This window comes from Octopus bimaculoides, chromosome 3 (genome assembly GCF_046866305.1).
Source record: "Octopus bimaculoides isolate indiv1 chromosome 3, ASM4686630v1, whole genome shotgun sequence".
In the NCBI taxonomy this organism is placed as follows: Eukaryota; Metazoa; Mollusca; class Cephalopoda; order Octopoda; family Octopodidae; genus Octopus; species Octopus bimaculoides.
Genome location: NC_142930.1, coordinates 78165020 through 78174742, shown reverse-complemented (window position 1 = coordinate 78174742; position 9723 = coordinate 78165020). Strand labels below are relative to the sequence as shown.

The 9723-nt window shown below is 42.2% G+C and overlaps 2 protein-coding genes and 1 pseudogene across 6 annotated transcripts in view; all 3 read left to right on the top strand.

Moving 5' to 3' along the window:
* LOC106880813 (double-stranded RNA-binding protein Staufen homolog) overlaps positions 1-9723 on the top strand; it is a 179383-nt gene that overhangs the window by 4216 nt on the left and 165444 nt on the right. The gene's annotated exons all lie outside the window — the stretch shown is intronic.
* Positions 4866-5306, top strand: LOC106877681 (uncharacterized). The gene has a single exon (XM_014926629.1). It carries the CDS (start codon positions 4866-4868, stop codon positions 5304-5306), a length of 441 nt encoding a protein of 146 aa, XP_014782115.1.
* Positions 7559-8495, top strand: LOC149136598 (uncharacterized; annotated as a pseudogene). The gene has a single exon (XR_016241098.1). The product of XR_016241098.1 is annotated as an uncharacterized LOC149136598 (transcript).

Sequence of the window (9723 nt, the reverse complement as noted above, 5' to 3'; positions counted from 1 at the left end):
ACCTTGGTGGACCCCTACCTCTACCTGGAATTCATTGCTGTACTCATTTCCAACCCTCACCTTACTGGCAGCATCTCTGTACATGGCTCGCACAGCTCTCACTAACCATTCTTCTATCCCAAGTTTCCTCATTGAACACCAGATAAGGGATCGGGGGACCCTGTCAAAGGCTTTCTCCATGTCAACGAAAGCCAGGTACATAGGTTTATCCTTAGCTAGGTATTTCTCCTGCAACTGTCTCACTAGAAATAAGGCATCAGTAGTGCTTTTACCTGGCACGAACCCAAACTGCATCTCATCTAAATTGATTCGCTCCCTAATTAGTTGGGCTATGACCCTCTCTGTAACTTTCATAACCTGATCTAACAGCTTGATGCCTCTGTAATTATTTGTATCTAAAGCGTCCCCTTTACCTTTGTAGCAGTTGACTATGATGCTGCTACACCAGTCATTGGGTATGACTCCTTCGTGTATCACCTGGTTCGTAATACGGGTGACTAGGCTATAGCCAACACTGCCAGATATTTTGAGCATCTCTGCAGTGATTCCTGATGGGCCGGGGGCTTTCCCGGTCTTCATACTCTTAATTGCTTTATCTACCCTGGTACTATCAACTCGGATAGCTGGTCCCTCTATTGGGTCGACATACGGCAGGCTCTCTTTCTCCCATTCATTCTCTTTATTAAGCAATCTATCGTAGTGGCATCTCCAGACCTCTTTCTTTGCATCCTCATTTAATGCAAGCGTACCATCATCCATGCGAACACATTTCTCTCCTACAACATCACTATTCTCTCTCCTACACTGTCTTGCAACACGAAATACCTCGAGTCTTTGGTCCTCACGGCGCAGAACATTGGCAAATCTTTCCTTATCTGCTTCCCCTCTGGCTAAATAAACCTGTCGCCTAGCCTCCCTTCTGGCACATTGGTACAATTCCCTGCTACCACCGTTCTTCCAGTCCTTCCAAGCCTGTTTCTTTTGTCTAATAGCCCTGTCTACCTCCTTGTCCACCACCACGTTACTCTGGGTCGGGAGGGGACCTTACACCACCCACAAATCTGGTCGGTGGCTTTCAACAGGTTGTCCCGCAGAAATCTCCAATTGTCTTCCACGTTGTATGATGCTATATTCCCTTCTATTTCGTTAAATGCTTCAAGTAACTTGTCTCTAAGTCTCTGTCTGTTTGCAGGGTCTTTAAGCTTCCACACCCTTCTTCTCCAAGCCTGTCTAATTCTGGGCACCCATTTTGCCTTGATCCCAAAGTCGCTAACTACTAATCTATGTTGTGGGGTACATTCTTCGCCAGGGTAGGTTTTGGCATTTATAAGCCGCCCTCTTTCCCTATTTCTGGCGAGGATGTAGTCGATTTGGCTAGAGTGTCTGCCGGAGCGGTAGGTGACTAGGTGACTGGCAGGTTTCCTGAAGTTGGTATTGCAGACCATAAGATTGGTTGCATCACAGAACTCCAGCAGTCTGGTTCCCTCCTCGTTGCGGGAACCGAAGCCATAGCCTCCATGTATGCCATGGAAGCCTCCAGCACGACGTCCGACATGACCGTTGAAGTCTCCAGCCACAAAGAGAAGGTCCCTGTCACTCGTCGACGAGGTAGTTTGCAAGAGGGTGTCATAGAATTGGTCTTTCAGACCATCTGGTAGCCCCGGTTGAGGTGCATAGGCTGAGATGACAGTAGCTAATCTATGATGAAGCACTAGTCTGATCTTAAGTACTCTGTCACTTACTCTAACGACCTCGATTACCTTATCCACCCATTTCTCCGCTAGAAGTATTCCTACGCCCCCGACCCCGTCAGTGTTCCCTGCCCAGAAAATCTTGTACCTGTGTTCTTTGCCTGTGAGGAACCTCGCAGAACCTCCTCTCCATCTTACTTCCTGGATGCAGCACATATCTACGCGTCTCCGTTCAAGCATCTCAACAATTTCACCAGATCTACCTTTCAGCGTGCCGACGTTGAGAGTGCCAATCCTAACAGTATGGGTGTTGGGGGTGTGGGCCTGTAGCCTGGGAAGGGGAAAAGCAGTGTCGTGTACCTGAAAAGAAAACTTGCAATTGGAAGAATTCATAAGCAAAACAGTACCTACAACCTGCAAACATTTCTCAAACTTAATGCGCTACCCAAAGGTAGGGGAGTGGATGGCCAAGGCCACTAGATGGGTTCCGGGAGACAGCTGAGGTTGACAGGATGACAGAGGAATGAACTTCCGGTGGAGGGGGTGGGAGGGCGGGTTACCGCCAGCGAGTAGATAGGGCTCTTAATTGTAGATTTTAAATATTTGAGAGACAACAATGCATAAATCGTAATTTTTAAAAGAGCAATGAATTCTAGGTGATTAGAATATAACGTAGCATGAATTTAGGAAGCTTAGAAAATGAATAAGCATGAATTTAAGACAACAACTGAATTCAATTGAATTTCATGGAGAGAAACAAGATAAATAATAGAGGGCAAACTAAAGTGCGAAGGTATGAGATGTTTGAGGCCGTAAATAAATAAAAAATCTCTATTTTATCTGCATCTTGGAGATTTCGTCGTAGTATGTCAGCGAGATAAGTTTTTTTTTTTTTTTGTCCTGTTTCATCGAATTTATAGTCATCATGTCCAACCACTTTGACTCCATCAACTCTGTTGTGACGTCCTGTTTCATAGAATTTATGGTCATTGCGTCAAGCTACACCAAGCTCCACCACCTCACCAGTTGTTTCTTCTGGTTCGGATGATGACTCAGAGAATGAATATTTTCCTAGTTTTGAATCAAATGATTTCAGTAGCAATGATGATATTCCAGTGAATCAAAGGTGCAAGCTGGCAACAGTGAATGGCCCTGGTCAACAGAATGTGTGGCAAGTGAGAGACAATTTCATCCAACGGCATGGTTTTACTGGTACACCTGGCATAAAGGCAAACTTTGAACATGGAAGTTTGCCATTGGAAATCTTCCACTAGCTTTTGACGGATGAAATGTTCCAGTATATACTGGATGAAATGAATGACAATGCTGAAAACCATCCCCAGCATGTCAGACCTGGGCATGGCAGTAATTGGTTTCCAACCATAGGATACAAAATCAAAGTTCTGCTTGCTCTGCTGATACTGATGGGCATCATCAAGAAACTGACCCTGGCATCATATTGGAATTGGGATCCAGCCACGTCAACATCTTTCCAGAAACAATGCCACTTGATTGATTTTTGGCAATTCTTTGAAATCTACATTTCAACTCGGGAGAGAACCAGGATGACAGGCTCCACAAAATACATTTTATCATCGATGAAGTGGCTGAAATTTTAGAATGGGTATGTCCCCACACAGGACATTTGTATGGATGAGAGTTTGTGGAAATTCAAGGGAAGGTTCTGATTCAAACAATACAACCTGACCGAATGTGCTTGCTTTGTAGTCAAGATTTATAAAGTATGCCAGTCAACTGGCAGAGCCTATGGGTACACATGGAATTACAAAATCTACACTGTTCAGGACAGATTGGATCTTCCAGCTTCTACTCTAGCGTTAACTGATGTCATGTTGTCACTGAATGAAAACTTGGTTGACAAAGGCTACAATATGGACAACTGGTTTTCCAGTCCAGGCCTCTTCCTGCAGCGGGACTGTGAGGATGCACAAGAAAAACATGCTACCTGATCTTCACAAGATAATACTTTGGAAGAGGGGGAAACAACATGCCAATGCACTGATAGGGGCATTCTCACTCTAGTGTAGCATGACAAGAAAAACGTCTGTGTGTTATCCACAATGCATTCTGCAAGCATGAAGGACACTTGGAAACGATGCGGATGGTAATGCCATAATGAAACTGAGTGTAGTTGTTTCATACAATGAAGGGATGGGCAGGGTCGGTCACTCAGATCAGCTGGCAATGAGACACAAATTGGTGAGAAAATTTGTGAAATGGTACAAAAAAATTTTCTTGTATATAATTGACATGTGTATTATGAACTCACATTTGATTTTTGCAGATGCTTGGCAGTGTGGGGGATGGATTGACATTAAGGAATCTATTTTTCCGTGAAATGATAGAAGCATCAGACTTGCCAAAGTACAGAATGTGTGGATGTCCTCATGCTAGACTCTCTGCTCACCACATGGTGAAGGGATATGGACATTTTCCACGACAGTTTCCCCTCACTACCAGGAAGACATGCTTCAAAGGGATGCACTGTATGTAAAGCAAAAGGGAAATGTAAGGAAACTAGATACCATTGTTCACAATGTGATATGCTAGTGTGTGTGGTACCCTGTTTTGGACTCTACCACACTAAAGTCAATTTTTGAATTCAAGTGATTGTTGATACGTGAAGTTGGTCTGATTTGTGCTGTCGAGTGATCTTATTCAGGAATAATACTGCATGAGCATCCTGCACAGAGATATAATTTAGATCAATATATGCTGAATGTTATCTCGCACTGAGTGCTGACCTCAATCAACATGATTACTGTTGCCATGCTCAGGCAACCAAATGAATCACTGCCATAAACTGGTTAAAGTGGTTGATGTAAATGTACGCCAAACCATTGTTGTGTGCTAATTGCTGATCTCAACCGAGATGATTACCATCAATGCAACCTAGTTGCTTGATAAAAAAGAAAAAGAACATCATGGGGTTAATCATCTTGAATACTTGTTATGCAAATAACGTTAATATAAAGAGCATGTGCATTTGGCAGGAAGAGGAAGAGAGAGAATGACCATTGTACAAGACTATGACTAAAAATTAGTTTCTTTGAACCGGGATATACTGGTTAAACTAATTTATGAAAATACACAATTGGGAAAAGTTGCAGAGCATCCTATAGAGAAAGAAATTTGTGAAAAGATGTGAACGATATGGAAAGATACTTGAAACCTGACAGATTGAATGTAGACCCAAATTCTACAAATGCTGATAAAACTTTTAATCACTGGTTTAGAAGTTTCACCAACTTTATAGACTCACTACTAGGGCAAGAAGGTAGGATTATCGATAAACTCAATCTTTTGATTATTTATGTGGAACTGAACGTATACAAATTCATCAGTGAAGCTAAGAACTACGAACAAGCTGTGAATACACTAAAGAATATGTACATTAAACCAAAGAACATCGTAATGGCACGCCGTCTTTTAGCCACAAGAAAACAGAAACCAGGGGAATCTGTAGACCAGTTCTTAAACAAACTCAAAATATTAGCGAAAGACTGTGACTTTGTTGCAGTGAGTGCTGAGCAGTACCGATCTGAAATGATTCGAGATGCATTTATAAATGGGCTCACTTTGAATCAAATATGACAAAGACTATTAGAAAACAAAAGTGTCGACCTCAGTACAGCTTATGATCAAGCACGTTCACTAGATGTGGCACAACAGAGTTCCAGTGTCTTTCTAAACTCTGAGGGTGTCAACTTCAGTCCAACTCCACCCATTGTAGCTAAGCCAATAGACTCCCCAAAGCAGGAAGGAAAACACTCTGCTGCGACCCGAAAAGGAGACCCCTTTCAATGTTGGATTTGTGGCTATTCCAGAGACCCGCGGACTCACTGCCCTGAGCGGAAAGCAGTCTGTCACAAATGCCAAAAAATAGGGCATTTTGGAAAACTACGTAGGAGCAACGCAGCAACTGTAACACAGGATGATGGTAAATTTGATTTGCCATTGGCAGTAACAGTATCAGCAGGTTCACCCTTCTGAATACCCTCCATGGTTATACTGAACAAGAGCTATAAAGCCGAAGCATTAATTGATAGCGGTAGCACTGACAAGAGCTTCATGAGTGAGAAGCTAGTGAACACACTCAACATCAAGACGGTCAAATTGAAGAGCATCATTGGTATGGCTTCTGCATCTCTTTCTGCGGAATTCAAGGGATACTGCACTGTTTCACTAACCCTGAATAATCAGAAATACTACCATGTGAAACTGTACGTGCTCATAAACTTGTGCACTGACCTAATTCTGGGTACTGACTTCCAAGAATAGCATGAAAATATTAACATGCAATACTGAGGACAGTGACCACCATTAACATTTACTGTGCTAACAGCTATGAAAACTGATCCTCCAAAGCTATTTGCTCATCTCAGAGAGGACTGTAAACCTATTGCAGCCAAATTGCGAAAATACTCGGAACATGATCGAGAGTTCCTCAGGACAGAAGTATGCTGCGTAGCAGATGCGAACATTATTGAACCTAGTAACTCCCATTGGAGATCGCAAGTGTTAGTTGTTCAAGAAAAAAAAAGGCGAAGAATGGTGATTGACTACTCAGAGACAATTAACAAATATACACAGCTTGATGCCTACCCCCTTTCTAAAATTGATGAGTTAGTGAGCACTATCACCAAATATAAAGTCTACAGTACTATAGACTTACGTTTGGCATACCATCAGATTCCTCTATTAGAGAAAGACCATCAATTCACTGGCTTTGAAGCTGATGGTAAATTATGGCATTATACTAGGATGCTATTTGGAGTAACTAACAGCAGCACATGTTTCGAACATATAATGGACGACTTTGTGAGTAAATACAAGCTGCGAGATACGTTCCCATTCATAGACAATTTAACCATATGTAGGAAAAATCAAAACGACCACGATAAAAATTGAGAAAAATTTGAAATGGCACCAAAACGTGAAGGGCTTACCATGAATGAAGACAAATGCATTTACTCAATAACAACTCTTGACTTTCTTGGATACCGTATCTCACACAATACCTTCAGCCCTGACCCAGAAAGGCTTGCTCCACTCCTCAATCTTCCTACACCAACTGACCAGAAATCATTAAAATATATAGTCGGTATGTTTTCTTATTATGCTAAGTGGATCTCCAAATTTTCTGACAAAATATAACCTCTAAACAGCCAACAAGTAAAAGCATTTGAGTCATTAAAGGTAGAACTAGCCAATGCTGCCATTCAAGTAATAGATGAGAACATTCCATTTACTGTTGAGACGGATGCTTTGGATTTTGCCATATCTGCGACACTAAATCAAGATGGAAGACCAGTCGCATTCTATTCTCGCATGCTGCAAGGTAGTGAACAGTACCACTCCTCAGTTGAAAAGGAAGCCCAAGCAATTATTGAAGCAATTCATCATTGGAGACACTTTCTTCTAGGTAGACATTTTACATTAATTACTGATCAATGTTCTGTTGCATTCATGTATAATTATAAAGCGATGAGCAAAATTAAAAATGATAAAATTATGAGATGGTGCATTGCGTTATCTCCATACTCATATGATATTCAATATCGCCCAGGATCCAGCAACATCGCTCTGGATGCATTCACAAGGGTACGCTGTTCAGCAATTAGTTCACATTCACTTTATGAGTTACATACAGCACTGTGCCATCCTGGTGTTGTACGCCTTCATCATTTTGTCTGCAGTAGAAATCTTCCATATTCATTAGAGAACGTGAAACATATGTAGGAATTGCTCTATATGTCAAGAAGTGAAACCACACTATTATAAACCAAACTCAGTTAACTTAATTAAGGCCATGCAGCCCTTTGAGCGAATTTCCATCATTTCAAATGTCCGATTCCTTCCACGAAGCATCTTTATCTCCTAACATAATTGACGAATACTCTCGGTTTCTGTTTGGTTATCCAGTATCTGACACATCAACTCAGACTGTAATAAAGTGTCTTACAGACTTGTTCTCAGTTTTTGGTATGCCCAGTTATGTACATTAAGATCGTGGAACTGCCTTTGTATCTACAAGATTGAGAGAATGGCTCCTCAGTAAGGGCATTGCAACGAGTAGGACAACACCATACAATCCCACTGGGAACAGTCAAGTAGAAAGATATAATGGTACTATTTGGAAGTCAGTACTACTCTCTTTGAAAACCCGTGCCCTTCCAGTATCTTCATAGGAAACAGTTCTTCCAGACACGTTGCATTCAATCAGATCTCTACTTTGTATGTCCACTAATGCCACTCCTCATGAACGTCTTTTTAACTATCAAAGATGTTCAGCAACAGGAACATCTATGCCAACATGGCTTCTTAACCTAGGACCTGCGCTTGTTCAAAGGAACAATCGCACTAACAAATATGACCCTATCGTGGACCAAGTTGATTTAATTGAAGCCAACCCCCAATACACTCACGTCCGTTAGCCAGACTGTCGCGAAACCACAGTATCCACAAAACAATTGGCATCACCAGGGAAGATTAACCCAACTGATAACCTAACCCAAACATTTGTCCCACAAGAGCCAGACAGAGAGCCAACTGAAATTTCTTCTCCTAGAGATAACCATCAAGAACAAAAAGAAGAATCCTCTCAGCTGCGTCGATCACAAAGGATTCGGAAAACCCTGGAAAGGCTTGATCTATGATTTTTTTCTTCTTTCTTTTTCTAGGAGGGAGTGAATGCTATGCAAATAATATTGATATAAAGAGCATGCACATTTGACAGGAAGAGGAAGAGAGAGAACGACCATTCGGAATACTGTACAGGACTATCACTAAAAATTAGTTTCTTTGAACCAGGATTTACTGGTTATACATTTCAATACTATAACTTCAAAATAAAAGGTTTCATTTTGTTGTTTATATTTAATCTATAAACATGTTGCATTTTTTTGTTGTTGGCCATTCAATTTGGTTGAATTAACAAATTTCCTTCTTTCTCAGGATACCTTCTGTCTCTTTTGACTGACTTGATTCATTAGCAAATTGCAAGGACCCTATGGGCTATTTAACTTCATTCTTGCAACATTGTGTATGCAAAAATTTGACTCTTCTGGAGATCTGTTTTCTGTTTTTCTTCTAGAATTATATGCTATGCACATCATCATCATCATCATCATCATCATCATCGTTTAACGTCCGCTTTCCATGCTAGCATGGGTTGGACGATTTGACTGAGGACTGGTGAAACCGGATGGCAACACCAGGCTCCAATCTAATTTGGCAGAGTTTCTACAGCTGGATGCCCTTCCTAACGCCAACCACTCAGAGAGTGTAGTGGGTGCTTTTACGTGTCACCAGCACGAAAACGGCCACGCTCGAAATGGTGTCTTTTATGTGCCATCCGCACAAGCCAGTCCAGGGGCACTGGCAACGATCTCGCTCGAAAATCCTACGGGAGCCAGTCAGGCGGTACTGGCAACGGCCATGCTCAAAATGGTGCATCTCATGTGCCACCCGCACAAGAACCAGTCCAGGGGCACTGGCAACGATCTTACTTGGCTTGCCGGGTCTTCTCACGCACAGCACATTTCCAAAGGTCTCGGTCAGTAGTCATCGCCTCGGTGAGGCCCAATGTACGAAGGTCTTGCCTCACCACCTCAGCCCAGGTCTTCCTGGGCCTACCTCTTCCACGGGTTCCCTCAACTGTTAGGGTGTGGCACTTTTTCACGCAGCTATCCTCATCCATTCTCACCACATGTCCATACCAGCGCAATTGTCTCTCTTGCACACCACAACTGATGCTTCTAATGTTCAGCTTTTCTCTCAAGATACTTACACTCTGACGGGTATTCACATTGACATTACACATCCAACAGAGCATACTGGCTTCATTCCTTGCAAGCTTACGTATGTCCTCAGCAGTTATAGCCCATGTTTCACTGCCATGTAGCATGGCTGTTCGTACGCATGTGTCATACAGTCTGCCTTTTACTCTGAGTGAGAGTCCCTTTGTCGCCAGCAGGGGTAAGAGCTCTCTAAACTTTGCCCAGGCTAT

Bases quoted from the DNA above. Each gene is read 5' to 3' on its own strand.
- LOC106877681 (XM_014926629.1), top strand. From the start codon at position 4,866: ATGGAAAGATACTTGAAACCTGACAGATTGAATGTAGACCCAAATTCT.